The following is a 21,783-nucleotide window of genomic DNA, read 5'->3' as shown; positions in this document are numbered from 1 at the left end:
CCACCATCCAAAAGACATGCAGGCTAGGTTAATTGGTGTCTCCAAAAAAATTGCCCTAGGTGTGGATGTGGATGTGGAGGTGAGTGTCAGTGTATGTCTGTCTATGTGTGGCCCTGCGATGGACTGGCGACCTGTCCAGGGTGTCCCCCGCCTTTCGCCCAATGTTAGCTGGGATAGGCTCCAGCCCCCCCGCGACCCTGTACACAGGATAAGCGGTTGACGATGGATGGATGGATGGATGGATGTAATTATAATCTTTTACAGATGTTTAGCAGATGTTAATAAGATTGTGAAGCTTTCTAGATGAAAATATCTACAAAACACATCTCAGTGATGTACTTGTGCTATCTGGATTGTAACACATCATTCACTCATCTGCCATCTCCTCTATGCGTGTCCTGTATGGTGGTTTGTTAAAGTGCATGTTCATTAGCTGACATAGCAATTCAAATTGAAATACTTACATTGGAATGTACAGTATTTCATTATTGTCTTAGCACTATGTGTAATCAACGTAAAGTAATTATATCCATGTAAGTAATTGTAATCAGATTACATACATTTAAAGTGCAACGCTTTACCTTACTGACCAAATTGGTATCTGAAAAAGAGAGAAAAGTCAGCCCTTATTTACCCCAGAACAATCAATCAATATACATCACATGATTAACCAGAGATAAACACTAGAAAATGTTGTGATGCCTCAAAATGCACAAAGGGAATAAACAATCAAACTAAAGACCACCAAAAAATGCAAACCAAAATAATAATAATTTAAAAAAAATTATACATGTGAATCATGATAACAAAATAGATAGATAGATTGTAATCAAGTATGAATAACACAAAAAAGTATATACTAAAACAATCTATATCCAGAGGCAAAAGATACCATCACAATACCATCAGGACATGGGACAAAGGAAAAGTCACATTGAAATGTGACCTAAAGGTGAAAACCCAATCAATGCACAAATGAACATCCTTGTACACGAACAACCCTACTGCAAACTATTTTTATTACGGCTAGACTATACCGCACATAAAATAAATACGAAATATTTAAGAAATTAGATAAATGTTAGAGAAAGGGATGAATGTCTAACTCTTAATTCAGTCCTTTAGGTGCTACAGTATCTAGAGAGTAAATCCAATATGTTTCACACCTAAAAGCAAATTGTTAATGTCACTTCCCCTATGAGGAAACTTTACTGATTCTATACCGATATTCTGTGGAAATGGAATGTCTTAAAGCAGCAAAATGCTGTGTTACCGGAATCTTAGAATGTTGATGCCTAATAGCACTTTGATGTTCTGAGATACAGGTTTTAAGAGGTATATTGGTTGTTATATTGGTAAAACCAGTAGACCTCTTAAAACCTGTATCCCTGAACATCGAAGTGCTATTAGTCTGGGAAGGGTTACAAAGCTATTTCAAAGTCTCTGGGACTCCAAAAAAACACTGTTAGAGCCATTATCTCCAAATGGAGAAAACTTGGCACAGTAGTGAACCTTCCCAGAAGTGGCCGACCTTCCAAAATTCCTCAAAAAGCACAGTGACGACTCTGTTCATGACTCCACTATCAGAAAGACAAAATTGGCATCCATGGAAGTGGTGAGGCGAAAACCACTGCTAACCCTGAAGAACATTAAGGCTCATTTGAATTTTGCCAAAACACACCTTGATGGTAGTGTGATGGTGTGGGGATGCTTTGCTGCTTCAGGGCCAGGGCGACTTGCAATAATCCTAAAGGAGAATGCCTGGTCATCAGTCCATGAGTTGAAGCTCAAGTGCAACTGGACAATGATCCAAGCATAGGAGTAATTCCACCTCTGAATGGCTCAAAAGAAGCAAAATGAAAGTTTCAGAGTGGCCTAGCCAAAGTCCTGACTTGAACCCATTCTGATGCGGGTCCTTTAACAGGCAGTTCATGCCGGAAAACCCTCCTATATATATATATATATATATATATATATATATATATATATATATATATATATATAATATTATTATTAATACTTTTCATTTTTGTTCTCATGATTGTTTATTCTCTTTGTGCATGTTGAGGCATCACAACATTTTCTAGTGTTTATCTCTGGTTAATCATTTGATATATATTGATTGATTGTTCTGGGGTACTTAAGGGCTGACCTTTGAATGGTTTTATTGTCTGATGAAGAGCCATGGGCCCGAAACGTCACCTTAGGTGAGAACATTAAAATAAATGTTTCTGATTTTGGTGCACTGTTGTGCCAACTTTTCACGCTTAAGTCACTGCATTATCACAAAATGTAATTAGAACACTACTTTGTAATGTATTACTGCCAACACTGGTCCTAGCAGAGTAAACAATGTAGTTCATCATATTAACTATGGTCATGGTCCACTAAAATAAAATTTAGTTTTTTTGTCTTTGCATTTTGAACAATATATTTCTTATTTTTGTGAATTTTTTGGTTTAAAAGTGTGCATGTTTATGCTATGTTTCTTTCAAATAAATGCCACTTGTTATAAAATAAATGCAACTTTGATATTTTGTTATCTAATATAATGTAATTCATAAATTGTAAGTTTGTCATAGCATGTTTGGGGCCACGATATGTTTTCATTACTGACATGTCTCTCTCTCTCTCTGTCTTGTCCAGAACCCCGAGATGTTAACCAGAAAGATTAAGCTGTGGGACATCAATGCCCACATTACTTGTCGTCTGTGTGAGGGGTACCTGATCGACGCCACAACGGTCACCGAGTGCTTACACACCTGTGAGTCCAATTATAAATCAGAAACATTTCTAGACCAATAGTAATTGTCTTTATTTTGGTCAAGAGCAGCTTTTTAATCTATATTTGCCTTAAATGTTAAAGGGATATTCCTTAAGGTTTTATGATTTAAACTACAATTAAAATGAATTAATGAATCAAATACACCTCGAGTATATATGGTTCAGAAATGAATGGAGCAAAAATAATGGAAATGTCTCAGATATTTAAGCATATTTAAGCAAAAAATATTTGCGTGTGTGTGTGTGTATATGTATCTATATATCACCATTATTAATAACTTTTTTTTAAGCTACATTTAGAATTAGAAACATGTTTAAAACTGAGAAAAACATGTTATACTACAGCACACTATAACAGCATGTAGTTCATCTGCAGTAATTCATTTGAACACTAGAGGGCGGCCTTATGACACAAATGGTTTGTTAGCACTTTAAAGGAAGCTTTGAAAAAAGCCTTTGATTTATTAAACAAGAGGGATGGTAAGTTTAACTTTTATTTTATCTCTTGCTTTGAGCCAACTCATGATAATTTACACAAATGTAATTCCCTGTCAATGTGACGTACTTGCCTCTTGGAAATCTGCATAATTATCTCTATGATATCAGACAAGTAAAATGAATTGATTAGACTAATTTCTATATTGCGTGTTTGTGTGTAGTCTGCAGAAGCTGTTTGGTGAAATACCTGGAGGAGAACAACACGTGTCCCACATGTCGGATTGTCATTCACCAGAGTCATCCACTGCAGTACATTGGGTAAGACTGTACTGCAGCACACACACTCTTGCATATCTCAATCAATGTAATCCCCAGTACAGCCCAGCAGGGGTCCACTAAGTCACACAGATGAAGAGCGATGTCTTTGACTGTTAGGTGCTGTGTGCATGCGTGTGTTCGTTGTTGCGTGTTGTGGATCCACATGGGTGTTTAAGTCGACTCCCTTCAGTTCTCTTTGTTTGAGGGTAAATTATTGATGTCCAGGGTGGAGCATTTCATTCTGTCTAGGATGTAGGAGATGCATATATCCTCTGCTACATCCCTCCACTTAGTGTCTTTTTAACAAGAGTAGTTGTGTTCTGTGCCAAACCATTGGCAGTAGGTTCACGAAGAAGCTGCAGATCTGAGCCATGAGTCAGAGTTGGGCACATATAAAATAAATATTACATCCTCAGGGTGTTTATTTCCTGTACAGTGCAGAATTCTGCACCCTTAGTAGGCAGAATGTTTGGGACTGATGCCCTCAAAATGCTGTAATAATTTTCTGTTTATCATGTGGTTCCAGACCCATATGCTGTTATTTTAGCAGTGGAAAGCAAACATTTTTTTTTAGGAGTTGCATACAATGACACTGCATAGTGACCTTATTTATCACGCTCTAAAAAATCATGTTTTACGACATGTGCACATTTTTCAAGTCTTCAAGTATGCCAAAACTGACGGAATGCATCAAAGCTATTGCATGACATAAGAATACTATAGGGCCTGTTTCATCTTTTTTTGGAGCTTGACTGCTGTGGTCACTGTGAACTGATGAAATGACATGATGATAAATAAATAATGACAACAATGAAAGAAATTTCATATTTTGGTGAACTTAAAATTAGATAAATTAGTAAAAAATGTGTTTAAAAAACTTTATATATTAGGACTGCCAATAAGTAATTTTATTTGAAGCAAATTAATTAAATTATATGCTATGATAATTAATCTAATTAATAGGAATATTTCACATATATCAATATTTGCTGAAAAAGGCCATATCATTTTATATATATAATAATCAAAATTCTCTCTCTCTCTCTCTCTCTCTCTCTCTCTCTCTCTCTCTCTCTCTCTGTGTGTGTGTATATATACATATTGATATACATATCGATCAACCATAATATTAAAACCACCTGCCTAATATCGCGTACGTCCCCCTCTTGCCGCCAAAACAGCTCTGACCCATTGAGTCAACTCCTCAAGGCCTCTCAAGGTGTCCTGTGATATCTGGCACCAAGGCATTAGCAGCAGATCCTTCAAGTCCTGTAAGTTGTGAGGTGGGGCCTCCATGGATTGGATTTGTTGGTCCAGCACATCCCATAGAAGCTCAATCGGATTGAGATCTGGGGAATTTGGAGGCCAAGTCAACACCTTGAACTCTTTGTCATGTTCCTCAGACCATTCCTGAACAATGTGTGCAGTGTGGCAGGGCACATTATCCTGCTGAAAGAGGCCACTGTTATAAGTGTATACCGTTGCCACGAAGGGGTGTACGTGGTCTGCAACAATCTTTAGGTAGGTGGTACGTGTCAAAGTAACTTCCACATGAATGCCAGGACCCAAGGTTTCCCAGCAGAACATTGCCAGAGCATCACACTGCCTCCTCCAGCCTGCCTTCTTCCCATGGTGCATCCTGCTGCCATCTCTTCCCCAGGCAAATGACGCATACGCACCCGGCCGTCTACATAAACTAAAAGAATAAGTGATTCATCAGACCAGGCCACCTTCTTCCATTGTTCCATAGTCCACTCTGACCGGTCTGTGGCTACGCAGCTCCTTACTATCATGGCCAGCATTAAGTTTATCTGCAATTTGTGCTACAGTAGCTCTTCTGTGGGATTGGACCAGACGGGCTAGCCTTCACTCCCCACGGCCATCAATGTGTCTTTGGCGCTCATGCCCCTGTCACCGGTTCACCGGTGTCCTTCCTTTGACAACTTTTGGTAGCTACTAACCACTGCTTACTGGGAACACCCCACAAGACCTGCCATTTTGGAGATGCTCTTAGCCAGTCGTCTAGCCATCACAATTTGCCCTTGTCAAAGTCGCTCAGATCCTTACACTTGGCCATTTTTTCTGCTTCCAACACATGAAATTCAAGAACTGACTGTTAACTTGCTGCCTAATATATCCTCACCCCTTGACAGGTGCCATTGTAACAAGATAATAAATGTTATTCAATTCACTTGTCAGTGATATTAATGTTGTGGCTGATCAGTTTATGTTATGAAATTATTCAGACCCCTTAATTTTATTTGTATTTTATTATGTTGCTGCCTTAAGCTAAAACACTTTAAATTATTATATTTTCTCATCAGTCTACTCTCCATACCCTATAATGACAAAGCAAAAAACAGATTTTTATTAACTTTGCAAATTCATTAAAAAGAAAAAACTGAAATATCACATTGACATAAGTATTCAGACCCTTAACTCAGTACTTAGTTGAAGCACCTTTGGAAGCAATTACAGCCTCAAGTCTTTTTGGGTATGATGTGACAAGCTTTGCACACCTGGATTTGGGGAATTTCTGCCCTTCTTTTCTGCAGATCCGCTCAAGCTCTGTCTGTTTGGATGGGGACCATCAGTGGACAGCCATTTTCAGGTCTCTCCAGAGATGTTGGATTGGGTTCAAGTCCGGGCTCTGGCTGGGCCACTCATGAACATTCACAGAGTTGTTTTAGGCCACACTTGTGTTAACTTGGCTGCGTGCTTAGGGTCATTGTCCTGTTGGAAGGTGTACCTTCGACCAAGTCTGAGGTCCTGAGCACTCTGAACCAGGTTTTCATTAAGGATATCTCTGTATTTTGCTGCATTCAGCTTTCCTTCAGTCCTGACCAGTCTCCCAGTACCTGCCTCTGAAAAACACCCACATAGAATGATGCTACCACTACCACCACCACCATGCTTCACCGTTGGGATGATATTGTGCAGGTGATGAGCGGTGCCTGGTTTCCTCTAGACATGATGCTTGGAATTGAGGCCAAACAGTTCAATCTTTGTTTCAACAGACCAGAGAATCTTGCTTCTCACTCTCTGAGAGTCCTTTAGGTGCTTTTTTATGAGTCTTGCACAGATGAGAGGCTTCCGTCATACCACTCAGCCATAAAGCCCAGATTGGTGGAGTGTTGCAGTGATGGCTGTCCTTCTTCAAGTTTTTCCAGTCTCCACACATGATCTCTGGAGCTCAACCAGAGTGATCATTGAGTACTTGGTCACCTCTCTTACCAAGGCTCTTCTCCCCTGATTGCTCAGTTTGGCCAGGTGGCCAGCTCTAGGAAGAGTCCAAACTTCTATTTTAGAATTACAGAGGCCACTACGCTCTTGGGAACCTTCAATGTAGCCTAAATTGTTTGTAGCCTTCCCCAGATCTGTGCCTCGACACAATCCTGTCTCTGAGCTCTGCAGGCAGTTCCTTTGACCTCATGGCTTGGTTTTTGCTTTGATATGCATTTTCAGCTGAGACTTTATATAGGCAGGTGTGTGCCTTTCCAAATCATGTCAAATCAATTGAATTTGACACATGTGGACTCCTATCAAAGTGTAGAAACATCTCAAAGATGATCCAGAGGAATGGGATGCACATGAGCTAAATTTCAAGTGTCATAGCAAAGGGTCTGAATACTTGTGTCAATGTGATATTTCAGGTTATTCTTTTTTTTAATTTTGCAAAGATATCAAAAATATGTTTTTTGCTTTGTCATTATGGGGATGGAGTGTAGATTGATGTGAAAAAAAGCTAATTTTAGCATAAGGCTGCAACATAAAATGTGAAACAAATGCAGTATGTGTGTGTGTGTGTGTGTGTGTGTGTGTGTGTGTATATATGTATATATGACATATGACATATGACTGCCATTCAGTCTCTATCGCGCACATGCTGGGTCTGTCTCTCGCGCAGTTTTGCTTTTGACGCGGCGGGTTCAGGTGACAGTGAGTGAGTGTTTTGGGTACAGCAGTTTGCTAATATCTCTCCCACACCTGGCTCACTACTTACGGACGAAGTGTCCATTCTCCCTATAATGTCCCAGTGTTTATTATGCTGGGACATGCGTCACATGTAATGAATAAGTGTGCACCGCTCCACACAAACAGTTTATGTTTAAGGATGTGCAGTTGAGTCCAGCGTTTACTGCCTAGAAATGTATATATGACAATTTTAGCCACAGGAAGTGGGGGAAAACTTAAGTCAAGTTTCAGGAAGTGAAAAAAATGGATACCACAGCTAACCATTTTGTAATTGAATTTAATGCATTCTTGCTCTTTTGGAGCGTCTAAATGTGGTTACATAGTGTTTTAAACTGGTTTTCTGCATCTTTAGCCATAAACTTTAAAATGAAAAATGCTTTGTCAAGTTAAATGCAGTATGAAACTTTGAAAACTGACTACTCTGCTGCTCTACTCCTGCTGACTGTAACTTGCAAAATGCTTGAATGCTTCAATATTAGGACAATTCCTTATTACAGAATTTACATACAGTCAGGGGGCATGAACTGCATACATTTTTTCAACACATTTTGTATATAAGTAACACTTAATAATTAGCTAAATCACCAGACTTATAATAAATAAACTTCAGGGGGAAACAAAATGATACAAAAAGTGTGGCACCTTTAACAAATATTAATAACATTGAGTAATATACAAGTTTATACTGTACCATTTTTGTTTAAGTTTCAGATTAGTGGGCCTTTTTATTCAGAAAGTAGAAACTGTGCTACAGAAAGATTCACAGATGTGTGTAGGTGTGTGTAAACTGTTGGGCATCCATCTGTGCCCGGAGCATCGACGCTTCTGTGTCTGATGGATTCACTTGCGTGCTAGGCTGGATGCCAGCTCTTTCATAATTGTCATTTAGCTTCATAGAAGCTTGCGGTCGCGCTCTAATGAGAAACAATTTCCAAACACATTAAATATTCACCTTGATCCCAGTGCTGCTTCGCTGCCTTTTGAATGGGGCGGAAAAGAGAAGCGCCATCCCTGCTGGCAGATGAAAGCTGTGCGAGTGTGTGGTACGAGAGAAGCAGACAATATAAGGGTTTTGGGTCAGTTGAATTACGATGCGCAGCATCAAACTAGTGCGACTTCCCTTGCATGATTAATGTGACCTTAGTTTAACACCCTGGTATTTATGAGCCGCATTGTTTGATCATGAATAAAAACTGGACTTGTCTGAATTGGCGACAGTGGCGGTTCATTGTTTAATCTCCCACACACTAACACAATCATAAACACAGGGTCCAACATTTGTTATTTTTTTTGCATGCCATTGGCAAGTGGATTGAGTGCATTTAGCACCCATCAATATATCTTTTCGTCCATGAAAATTCAAAATGCAGTTTCGTGGATGATTTTTATGGTTGGTAAACTTTCTCAATCCACTTGCCATTTATATGTATATGTATACAATAGTTAGTTCCGGTCCTCGAATCTGATTGGACGAGAGACATTCCATGAGCACTGATGGTGTGACAGCATCGACACTCGGACACTTCACTGTGTGTATCACTCCACTTATGTCTGTGTCTTTCTAAACTAAAGTTTAAGAGCAGTGCATATGTGTTAAGAGCAACTGTTTGGCTTTTTTTACATGTATTTTTTTTACATTATATATTTTAGCCTGCAGGTGGTGGCAAAAGATAATTTTATTGTGTATAATATGCCAGTTAGGTGATGTGAAGTCAATCTGCTTCAGCCAGTGTTTGCATACAGCACTCTGTGATTGCTTGTATTACTACTACACTACTAAAGCTATAAAATATCTTTAAACGAACAACTTCAGCATTACGGCTCATCACAGCTGAGAGACACAACAGACTGATTAATTACACAAACTGAAGGTGCTTACCTCTTACTGGAGTTTCCACATTGGTGAGAAACAACTGTTTAAAATGGCAGAGGACATTGCAGTTTCTATAGTGAAAGACTCTTGTGCACTGGCTACTGCAAAATAGGGAGAATTACCCCTGCTTGGACAGCTATTTTTCCACTGAGAAAGCTGATCTCTGCTTGGGTGTGGCAACAGGTGATCACACGCTCTGTCTCTCTCGCTCTCTCTCTCTCACACACACACACACACACACACACACACACACACACACACACACACAAACAAGCTGTGATATGATTTCTGAAGTGACATTTTTTAATAAGTAATGGAGGCTTGGACACTTCGTTTGGTTTGAATGAGCAACGGCGGATTCTGATCCGTTGTGTAAGAAAGTACTGCGCCCAAATCACAGCAGTGCTGATGTAGGGCCATATCACACTCTTGCTCGTGTGATATTGCTTATATATACATATATATATATATATATATATGTATATTATATATATTCTTTCACAAATTGAGCCAGATGAATCTTGGCATTGTTGTCCTGGAAAAAATGAATTGATGGGATAACCTGGTCTTTCAGTACATTCAGCTGACTTCATTTTATTGCCGCATAACGTTGCTGAGCCTAGAACTGACCAATTAAAGCAACCCCAGATCATAACACTACCTCCAGGGGCTTGTACAGTGGGCACTATGCATGACAGGTGTATTTAATAATGGGTTGGACAGTTCTTAACCCAATTCCAGTGATTTCAGCAATATCCTTAGTTGTTTTCTTTGCTTGATGCAGGCCAATAATGTGCCCCTACTGAAACACAGTAACATCTTGACCACGACTACGTCTTCCGACATGGTTATTTAAGAAATTAGAAGCTACACACTGCATTAGTGTAATGATTCACAGGATGGGCAAGGAGGAGGCGGGTACCGGCTGAGCAGTCAGCGTAAACTTTTAATAAACAAATGAACAAAACACAACATAAAACTGCTTTCCAGCATGACACAAAACGCACACACACACAAGACGGCTGCGTGCGTCTCTCTCTCTCTCTCAAACTGTGGCTCTGCCTCCACCTTATCCCTCTCTTGGCTGATTGTGATCATTCTCCCTCAGCCATCCCTCATCGCTCGGCCACAACCCCCCACCGCACTAATGATCCAATCATAGGCTCTTAAGTACCTGCTTATACAAATCCAAACAGCGACTTTTTTTGGCCAGATAGTGTATATACACTATATATTTAATTTAATTTTTTTAAATGAAATACTTTTAATTAGAATACATTTCATTTTTAAATGTGTGTATTCAAATAAGTTACTTATTAAATGTTATGAATACATATATTTTACATTTTTAATCAGTACCAGATTACATTTCAGAAGTAATCTACCCAAGACTGCTCTTATGAGCCGGGTCTTTTAGTTAATGAAGCCAGTGAAGAAACAGTCAGTATTTTTGCAATTCATTTTGGTGATGCTAGTTGTGCTGAAATAACATACTTGGCCTTTAACGTGAGACTTAAATTGATGTAATCACTAACTGGTTATTTGAATGATAATGTGTTGCTACAAATACACATATGCAAAGAGGAAGGGTTCAAACCATTTTGGAGGGGAAAGAATTATTCAATAACAGAATACTGTAAGAAACATTGGGGTTATTTAATGTGTTTTTAGTGATCATATTGCTATCCGATTGAATAAGCCCATTCCATTTACCCTTGGCCACATCAGTGTGTCAATGTATATAGCCAAACAGATATAAATCCAGTCTTCAATTCCTGTGCTATATAATAGTACTATAATAGTATTATCTATATAATAGATCAAATGGAGTTCAGGTCTGTGATTGTGCTAATACAAATAAAATAACGAATTTAAAAGATCTGATTTATTATTTAATTCCAAATTACTGCCCCATGCGGTTATGTATTTGTGTGCACCACTGGTGTGCACGCTGTGTATTGCTTTTGGTGTAGTTGATATATAAAGAGCTTCAGCTACACTAATTGTCAGTATTTTGTTTCAGTTCCATCAGCGATCTGCTTAAAAAAAAAAAAGTTCTCTCTCCTTAAATGTGCGTCAGTTTCTAACTTAATTTTTTATTGCACAATGTGAGCCCTATGCAAATACTCTGTAACAGGTGTGATGTTTTGCTTTATCCTTATGCTGATGTAGCGCTGTTTGTGCAGAGTAAAGTTTACATGTGTTTCTTGACCAGACAGATGCATTTACACTTGACCAAGTGTCATCTGGAATGCATCTCAAACCACCTCCGTAGGTAGTACACACACACAGATTAGAGCTTTTGTTGCTCATCTGGCTAAATGTCATTCCCTCCGTACCAGCAGCCAAGTCCAGCCCCCGCTATATGGGAGCTCAGTGGCAGCTAATTGGCCCTGGGCTGATGGGATTTGGGAACAGGAGGCAGCTCTGCCATCTGTTACCAACAATCATGCCACGGCCCAAATCACTGAGATAACATTTTTCCCACCATTCTGATGGTTGATGTGAACATTAACTGAAGCTCCTGACCCATATCTGCATGATATTGTGCACTGCACTGCTGCCACATGATTGGCTGATTAGATAATCGCATGGATGATTGTTTGTGCCAGATGAGCTGGTTTTAGTATTTCTGTAACTGCTGATCTTTTGGGATTTTAACACACAACAGTCTCTAGAATTTACTCAGAATGGGGCCATAAGTAAAAACATCCAGTGAGCGGCAGTTCTGTGGATGTAAATGGCCAGACTGGTTCGAACTGCAATTTGTGTTATCTACAATAACTCCGATAACTACTCTGTACAATTGTGGTAAAAAGAATAGAATCTCAGAATGCTATTCTATTATATTTATTATGAATAACATTTATTATCTCGTTACAATGGCACCTGTCAAGGGGTGAGGATATAATAGGCAGCAAGTGAACAGTCAGTTCTTGAATTTCATGTGTTGGAAGCAGAAAAAATGGCCAAGTGTAAGGATCTGAGCGACTTTGACAAGGGCAAATTGTGATGGCTAGACGACTGGGGCAGTGCATCTCCAAAATGGCAGGTCTAGGGTGTTCTCGGAATGCAGTGGTTAGTACCTACCAAAAGTGGTCCAAGGAAGGACAACCGGTGAACCGGTGACCGGGTCATGGGCGCCTAAGGCACACTGATGCATGTGGCCCGTCTGGTCTGATCCCACAGAAAAGCTACTGTAGCACAGATTGCTGATAAACTTAATGCTGGCCATGATAGAAAGGTGTCAGAACACACAGTGCATTGCAGCTTGCTGCGTATGGGGCTGCGTAGCCGCAGACCGATCAGGGAGCCAATGCTGACCCCTGTCCACTGCCAAAAGCACCTACAATGGGCATTTGAGTGTCAGAACTGGACTATGGAGCAATGGAAGAAGGTGGCCTGGTCTGATAAATCACGTTTTCTTTTAGATCATGTGGATGGCAAAGTGCGTGTGCATCGTTTCCCTATGGAAGAGATGCAAAAAATAATCCTAATATAGGCTTCATTTTCTTTATGCAAAATATAATTTCTTCATGAATACTTTAATGCACCCCAGCCTAATATGCAGAGAACTATATATGAGCCATCGGTAGGTTGATGTCCTGAAGAGTGCAAATACTCTGGTTCTGTGACACTATCAAACATTGCTTTACTTGTTTGAACATCCTAACCATCTCGACACATCAGCTCAACCAATAGCGCAACTTGACAACCTGTTTGAAACCTGATGAAATTCAGTTTGGTGGCAGAGAAATTTCTTCCAAGTTTGTTTAGCGTGTCCTAGAAAGTAGAAGCTGTTTATCTCAGAACGGGTGCCTGTTATGACTGTTGGCTGCTGGAAGCCGCCACTCTTGGGCTTTGTAGCATGGAAACGTGTTCTTAGAGGCAGGCAGGAGTACCAGAGGCACCACACAGATGAACATGTCAACACACACTGTAATAGGTTTCACAGCTGAGCACTCATCAACAGCCTGAGAGACCCACCAGTCACAGGAGAATACAGTAACTCCTGGAGATGGCAGAAAGACTACAATATAAGCTAATTAAGTGGCATAGTTGTGAGAAAACATGCCTGCCGAATACAAATGCTAATTGCAATTTCTTGGTATTCTTTATCCTGTGTGTTTCTTTTTGTCCTGATTTACTCAAATGTGTTTCTTGCTGTAATCATGCATATTGTTTGAAGAAATTGTATTCATTACGCGTTTTTTTTCCCTCAGCCATGATCGAACAATGCAAGATATTGTCTATAAGTTGGTGCCAGGACTTCAGGAAGGTTTGTGGCTGTTTTACTTTCTGTTTTACCTCTTGTGCTCACCAGTAAGAAATATTGACATTTGAAGTGCTTAAGCTGCCTTCATTTACTTCCTTAATAAATGTCTTTGGCCATAATGCTCACAGTTCACAAGTGCATGCCTAATCTATTATAAAAACGTAACATTTCAGTCAACTTGAAATGACATCTTACATCTGTAACATGACATATTTCCAAGTGAAACTGGATGTTAAATGATAAAATGTAAAGCGGGACTTGAATTTTTGCATTGGGAATCAATTGTTTGCTAAAACAATTAGGACAGGATGCATCACAATCTTCATTTGAACAATCTTGATATCAATTCTTAAATCTCATCTCACATATTGATCTTTTACTATATGCCCAACTCTCCACAATGTGATTAAATCACTCGCACATGAGACCAAATTCATGCTATGTGACTAAAATGTCTGTGATTGGCCACTGGCTGGTAATTGTTCAGATTTCACTCACCAGTGATTGAGTATTATATTGGCGAAGAAGTCCAGCATCCTTTCTTGTTCCATGTAATTTGTCTCCAAAGATGAGATCCATGGAATCCATTTTTCATTGATAATGTTTCTTTAAATACCCTTTCTGTTCTTTTCAGTAAATTGGTGATCAAATACAACAAAAAATAAACATTTAAGTCTGATCAGGAATAACTAACATTAACAAAGACTAATAAATTATATAAAAAATGTGTTGTTAATTGTTTGTTCATGATGCTAATGCATTAACTAATATTAACAAATGTAACCTTATTGTAAAGTGTCTACCTAAAAAGCAAAAATGTCTGAAAAAAATTATGAAAATCAATTGGTACAATTGATATATTCGTAATGTACCTAGTTAGATGGTACCCTATATAAATAACAGCATTAGCTTGGATATAATTTATTTTTTATATGTAAGCAAAATGGAGATTATAACAGAAATATACTTTCATGAAATTATATTAATAACAATTAAAATAATCATATTTTTATTTTTATAAGCCTTTCTAAAAAACAAGGTCACTTAACAAAATCAAACAACAAAAAATGTATCATTCTCAACACACACACACACACACACACACACACACACACACACACACACACACATGTTGTGTTTCCATGTTTTATGGGGACTTTCCATAGACATAATGGTTTTTATACTGTACAAACTTTATATTCTATCCCCTAAACCTAAACCTACCCCTAAACCTAACCCTCACAGAAAACTTTCTGCATTTTTACATTTTCAAAAAACATAATTTAGTATGATTTATAAGCTGTTTTCCTCATGGGGACCGACAAAATGTCCCCACAAGGTCAAACATTTCGGGTTTTACTATCCTTATGGGGACATTTGGTCCCCACAAAGTGATAAATACACGCTCACACACACACACACACACACACACACACACACACACACACACACACACACACACACACACACACACACACACACACACACACACACACACACACAAAAGACATCATGGATCAGTTGCATTTAAATATTGAATCTAAAAGTATCAAAACTAGAATTGAATTGAGAGTTTATGAAATGTAATTGAATTAAATCAGGATATCTGTGTTCATACCCAGCCATAAAAACAATGCAATTCGGTATTTATTAACTTTAATCGTCAGCCTCCGAGGCCTTATGGCACTTTTCCACTGCACGTTACGGTTTGACTTGCCTCAACTCTACTCGTTTTACTTTTCTGAGCTTGCTTTTCCATTGCTATTTAGTGCCGCCTCAACGTGGGTGGGATTATAGGCTGACCGTCATAGTTGTGCTGCCTCTACTGCCGTGACATCATCTTAAACATGACACAAACTGACCAAAACAATAACATGACCACTAGCTGTTAGCTACTAGCTCATTGTGCTGCATAAAGCAGTTGTTGCATGGTGATTTTACACAAGTGTAACAGTTAAATTGAGTTGGTTGTTTTAGAAGCAAGCTTCCAGTAGCTGGTCAACTAAATAAAGTGAAGCTTTCAAGCAGAGTATAGAGTTAACGTAACAAAACATACCATCCTCCATCGTGGATCAACACCTGTCCAGGGCACTCTGCCTCCAATTGCTCGCCAGTTTAGATACCGTCCATTTGGTCAAACCACTTCCAATTTTCCTTGATGGTTCTGTTGAAGTTTTTTTTACTTTTCCCTACACTTGGTAGGTTGGTAGGTCCGGTGGTAGCCTGAGAGACTTTATTGTTTCGCTCATCACTAACGAGTGGACCGTCTGCACCTCGTTTATTGACCATGGCATGGTTTTGCGCACAGCCATTTCTTTTTTCACAATTTGAATGTCGCATGAACAAATGATACTGTTATCACTTTTGCTAACTTTAAAACTAGCGGGTTGATGTCACATATCAGAAATCCAATGATGCTGGTAGTGAGGATTCTCCCTGACCAATCAGTGATCTGCAGGATTTTGACATTATATTTAGTATTGGCTCGGCTCGCTTGGAACCTCAACCGAAGTGGTACTAAAAATTACCTGATTACTAATTAGTACTAGTGGTACTAATCAGGTACCAGGTACTATCCACAATGGAAAACCCCCAAAAAGCGAGCAGAGCAGAGTCGAGTCGGGTCGTACTGTGCAGTGGAAAACCCCCATTAGTGACATCGGCTAAAAAGGAAAGTTGTTTCAAAAGCAGAGCAAGCTATTACATTTTGATAAAGATTAACTTGTATTATGAGATTAAATTTTAATATTATGTTGACTAACTCTGAAACAACTTATCTGTTGATGTAGTTGGGGTCACGTGGGTGGAGAAAAACTCACTGATTAAAAATGTAAAAAGCCTACTTTTCACAGTCTAATCAATAAATAAATTACAAATAAAGAATAAAATCAAGCCCTATAATGCATGCTTTGCAAAATATTTAACTCGGGGATGTGTCACATTACGGTAGTTGCAATAAATGTGCTGCACATACAGTTTCACATTGTTTATTAGAAAAGATCCCTAAGATTTGTGTTAACAATTTCTATCAGTTAATATCACTCTCTCATATGATGTTATAGGAAGCATATCTGAAAAATAAATCTTTGATACATATGGGTAAATCTTCAGCCTGATCTCATGAAAATTAAGTGACTGTGGCAACATTTTTGCAAAATGATATTGCGTGATTCCTTACCTGTATTGTGGCAAAATGTCTCATGTTGTGAAGCATCTTATAGTGTGTTGTAACATTAAGACTTTGATTCATCCTAATTGCTCTCTTCTGTGCAGCGGAGATGAAGAAACAGAGAGAGTTTTATCAGAAGTTAGGCATGGAGGTGCCTGGAGACATCAAAGGAGAACTGTGCAACGTAAAAACCCACCCGGACACTCCACGCAATGGTACATCCCAGCTCTCTACACCTGCTGTGGTAGAATCCATAAATCACAGTAGTGGGGGGACATTTCGCCTTCATTTACTCAATATTCTTTGTTTTATTGGTCTAATAGAGGTGTGAATTGGGGACAAAAACAGTGTTTTGTTCTTTTCATCTCTCAGAACTCTGTGCAGTGATCAAATTTGTGTAAATGTTGGCCCAAAGGCATGTTGAGTCAGCAGTGGTAATGGCTGTGTAGTAAATAAGGCTTAGATGGAAGTGGTCTCTTGTTCCTCATTGTCTTAGCCAGTTTTACTGAACAGTCTTTGATATGTGACCAGAAAACAAATGCATGGAAACAGATGCGTATGGTTTCAGCCATTTTGAGACTTGTTGTCTATGTAGTTTTTGGCTGCTCTTGCCTTTTTGTCTTACAATAAAGGGAGACAAAATTATTTCCAGGTCCAGACAGAATCTGCAAACTTTTTCAAATGTATTGAACACAATTTTTAGGCATATCTGCCGAGCTTTCTGTGGATTCAGATTTCGTGTGTGCCTGCCTAATGTATTACCAACAGGTTCTTTTGCTATTTTTTGACATGATGATTTTAGAGGGGCCCTCAACCCAAATCGCTGTTGCCCTATAAATTTGTCATGGTGGGGTACCTGAGGGTGTGTCTTAAATCTTGTCACAGACTATTGCCAATCTTGAAAATGCGGTCACCCATCTTGAAAGGATGTCAAAATTGCTATCCATGGCTTTTCCGATGCCAGCATAGGAACAAGCTCAGGTAGCAATTTCGGACGGCTTTGCCTTGTCTATTAACAGCCCTTACGAAAAACTTTTTTAGCTGGAAATCCTGTTTTTTTCCCCCCCTCAGTTTCAAGGTCTGCCCACCACAGATTAGCTCAGACTCTGTGAACTATTTCCCGGCAAGGAAAATTTTTACTATCGGAGAGGATAGCAGTATTAACATCACCCTGCCCCTCTCTTTCACACAGACTGCACTTCTCATAGATTCAAAAAATCTCTTTTCCTTTTACATTACTGCAGGGGAAATATGTGGTGATGCAATCACAATGTCATGGTGATGTTTTAACAGCCCCTCATACACAATCATGAGTGTGTGCGCACAGTGTTTGAGTTTAAATGCAACACAATATCTCAACCAAACTCAACCGGGCACAAGTAACGAAAGTTCCCTGTTTGCGATGGGGAGTTTTGGTGATATTAAGCAAAATACATGTGCTTTATGGGGTTTAAGGAATATTCTGTGTTAAATACTTGAGCTCTATTGATCGCATCAGTGGTCTGCTGTCAACAGTGTTGGGTAGTAACAGATTACATGTAATTATGCATTACTCAATCAGATTACAATCAGTTAAATACTTGAAATTAGATAAACAGATAATGTATAAACAGATTATATTTAATTTTGATTACATAATAAAATTTTTTAAAAGAGTGTCTAAGCCAGAGCCTGAAATATGTGTGATAGGCATAGCAAGGTAGTACTACATACATTTATTGCTGTCACGATTATGACCTTTGGCTGATGATAAATTGTCAAACAGATAGTTGCGATTATGACGATTAATTGTCTGTTTTTAGAGCTCTCATAATTAATTGTCATACGAATTGTCATATTTAAGGTGCATACACAATAAGAAGTCATTTTTACTTGTGGTCGACCGATATATCACAGAGGCCGTTAAATCGGACGATATTCAGACTTTAATTATCTGCATCGACCAATACATTTTCCCATTTTGCTGATTTGTTTCTTAAGGGTGCTGAGAATTGGCTGCTTGCATGTGAATCAACTAGGACATGTAAACTGCCAGTCACGGTTCGTTTTGCTGCTACGTGCCATTGTGTTACTACAATAATAGACCGGTGTGCAACACTGTATAATTTAAACGATCCACATATCAGAGCCGTAGCAGACGCGTTTGAGCTCATAATGTTAAAGTGCTCCTGTTTCATTCTCCCTCTCTCCTCAACAGTTCCCTGTAACTTTTCTAATGATAAAAGACAAATATCAATAAAACTAGGTAAAGGCACTTCTCGTGTGCTATAAGCAAATGTCTTATATACACTTACTATACACTGTATGCACAAGTGGTTTGATTCAATATTTTAGAGTAAATGCGATTTCTAAAGTGGACATGCCATCCATGGTTGCTGGACTACTGTGTGTACTGTTATTTCATTCATCCTCATATACATAACAATTTCTTCATGTGCAAATAAATTACAAAAATGTAATGACTAAACAGAAATCTGAAGAAACCTCTATCTACCATTTAAAATACAATATTTTTTAGTTTTGTGTGAAATTTTGTAAATAAAGTGCTAAATAAGAGCAATTTAGTTTTTTTACTATATAAAATTTTGTTATACACTCACCTAAAGGATTATTAGGAACACCTGTTCAATTTCTCTTTAATGCAATTATCTAATCAACCAATCACATGGCAGTTGCTTCAATGCATTTAGGGGTGTGGTCCTGGTCAAGACAATCTCCTGAACTCCAAACTGAATGTCAGAATGGGAAAGAAAGGTGATTTAAGCAATTTTGAGCGTGGCATGGTTGTTGGTGCCAGACGGGCCGGTCTGAGTATTTCACAATCTGCTCAGTTACTGGGATTTTCACGCACAACCATTTCTAGGGTTTACAAAGAATGGTGTGAAAAGGGAAAAACATCCAGTATGCGGCAGTCCTGTGGGCGAAAATGCCTTGTTGATGCTAGAGGTCAGAGGAGAATGGGCCGACTGATTCAAGCTGATAGAAGAGCAACTTTGCCTGAAATAACCACTCGTTACAACCGAGGTATGCAGCAAAGCATTTGTGAAGCCACAACACGCACAACCTTGAGGCGGATGGGCTACAACAGCAGAAGACCCCACCGGGTACCACTCATCTCCACTACAAAAGAGGCTACAATTTGCAAGAGCTCACCAAAATTGGACAGTTGAAGACTGGAAAAATGTTGCCTGGTCTGATGAGTCTCGATTTCTGTTGAGACATTCAGATGGTAGAGTCAGAATTTGGCGTAAACAGAATGAGAACATGGATCCATCATGCCTTGTTACCACTGTGCAGGCTGGTGGTGGTGGTGTAATGGTGTGGGGGATGTTTTCTTGGCACACTTTAGGCCCCTTAGTGCCAATTGGGCATCGTTTAAATGCCACGGCCTACCTGAGCATTGTTTCTGAGCATGTCCATCCCTTTATGGCCACCATGTACCCATCCTCTGATGGCTACTTCCAGCAGGATAATGCACCATGTCACAAAGCTCGAATCATTTCAAACTGGTTTCTTGAACATGACAATGAGTTCACTGTACTAAAATGGCCCCCACAGTCACCAGATCTCAACCCAATAGAGCATCTTTGGGATGTGGTGGAATGGGAGCTTCGTGCCCTGGATGTGCATCCCACAAATCTCCATCAACTGCAAGATGCTATCCTATCAATATGGGCCAACATTTCTAAAGAATGCTTTCAGCACCTTGTTGAATCAATGCCACGTAGAATTAAGGCAGTTCTGAAGGCGAAAGGGGGTCAAACACAGTATTAGTATGGTGTTCCTAATAATCCTTTAGGTGAGTGTATATATGAGTGTTCTCTGGGCAGGTTGCTTTGTGTTATTTTTCATTAGGGAATGAGAATCACAAATTAATCTGCTTCCATTGATGAGCTGCAAACTTGTTTTCGAGAGTTGCGAATGTATGCAGGAGCAGGTTGAGATAATTGCTTTTTTTGTTTGAATGTTTCAGAGTTCATAATGTGTAATGAAGAAACTATCTCACAAATACACTTTATAATTCCAGCTTTGATAAACAATGAATTATAAAAACAGATTAAAGTGTTCGTTTGGAGAAATGACAACATAGTCCAAAAAGTTGAAGTACATTATTATTTTTAAAGCAGAATATCTATGGATTGACATGTATAAAAAATATGTCTTTTTAAAATATTACAATTTTACCCAACCAGGTGACCTGAAATCAGAAAACCCATCCAATAAGGACGCAGGAGAGGAGAAAGCAGAGGAAGACAACGATTACCACCGCAGCGATGAGCAGGTAGGATTCCCTGTACCCATCTGACCTCACTAATATCTCACGAGGGAGGCTCACTCTCAGTGTGGCCTAGTTAGAATGAATGACCTCAGAATAAGTGAAAAGGGCTCAATTTTGTATAGCATGCTACTCTACTACTCTTATCTTTGCTGTATACAGTATGTGTACTGTGCACAATGTGCAAATCTGATGGAATATGGATGATCTAATAGGATTGCCAAAATGTGCAGTATACAATAGAGCACACTGCATTAAATACATGCGTTAAACTTGACCTTCCATTTGCAGGGTGATGGATTAACCAGAAATATATCTGCTATAATCATTCTGCCAAGAGCTAAAACATTTTATTCAAATATTATCTAAAAATGTAAATGCAAATAAACCATTATATGTCCAAGATGATAACTGGATGGCACTCGCTGAATTGTATTTAATGCGATGAGGTGCCATCAATGTTGTAACCTACTGTTTAAAATGTTTATTGTTGCATAACTGTTTCACATAGTATTCAAAAAAAGGCAGTATCAAGTGTATGCAGAGTAGTAAACAGTAATAGTATTCCAGTTCATATACCAAATACTCCACCTCTTCATATCAGTAATATCCAGTCCGTGTTCACAATCTTTTGCAGAGCCTGTTCCAGTCTTTCGGGCTTGGTTGTTTTATTA

At 38.9% G+C, this 21,783-nt stretch overlaps 1 protein-coding gene across 2 annotated transcripts in view; it reads left to right on the top strand.

Moving 5' to 3' along the window:
* Nucleotides 1-21,783, top strand: part of LOC127660128 (polycomb group RING finger protein 3-like) — a 71,796-nt gene that overhangs the window by 34,705 nt on the left and 15,308 nt on the right. Inside the window, exons 1-6 of one of the 2 annotated variants that reach the window (XM_052150221.1) lie at nucleotides 2,182-2,207; nucleotides 2,647-2,764; nucleotides 3,444-3,540; nucleotides 13,612-13,667; nucleotides 16,938-17,048; nucleotides 21,027-21,115. In XM_052150221.1, the coding sequence (XP_052006181.1) occupies nucleotides 2,656-2,764; nucleotides 3,444-3,540; nucleotides 13,612-13,667; nucleotides 16,938-17,048; nucleotides 21,027-21,115 (462 nt within the window). In that variant the 5' untranslated portion in view covers nucleotides 2,182-2,207; nucleotides 2,647-2,655. Of the gene's footprint in view, nucleotides 1-2,181; nucleotides 2,208-2,646; nucleotides 2,765-3,443; nucleotides 3,541-13,611; nucleotides 13,668-16,937; nucleotides 17,049-21,026; nucleotides 21,116-21,783 lie in introns of those variants that run through there. The other variant, XM_052150220.1, reaches the window with a different exon arrangement.

Source organism: Xyrauchen texanus, chromosome 19, assembly GCF_025860055.1.
Source record: "Xyrauchen texanus isolate HMW12.3.18 chromosome 19, RBS_HiC_50CHRs, whole genome shotgun sequence".
NCBI classification, from domain to species: Eukaryota; Metazoa; Chordata; class Actinopteri; order Cypriniformes; family Catostomidae; genus Xyrauchen; species Xyrauchen texanus.
The sequence above is the reverse complement of the archived record's forward strand: the minus strand, read 5'-3'. Positions and strand labels throughout refer to the sequence as shown.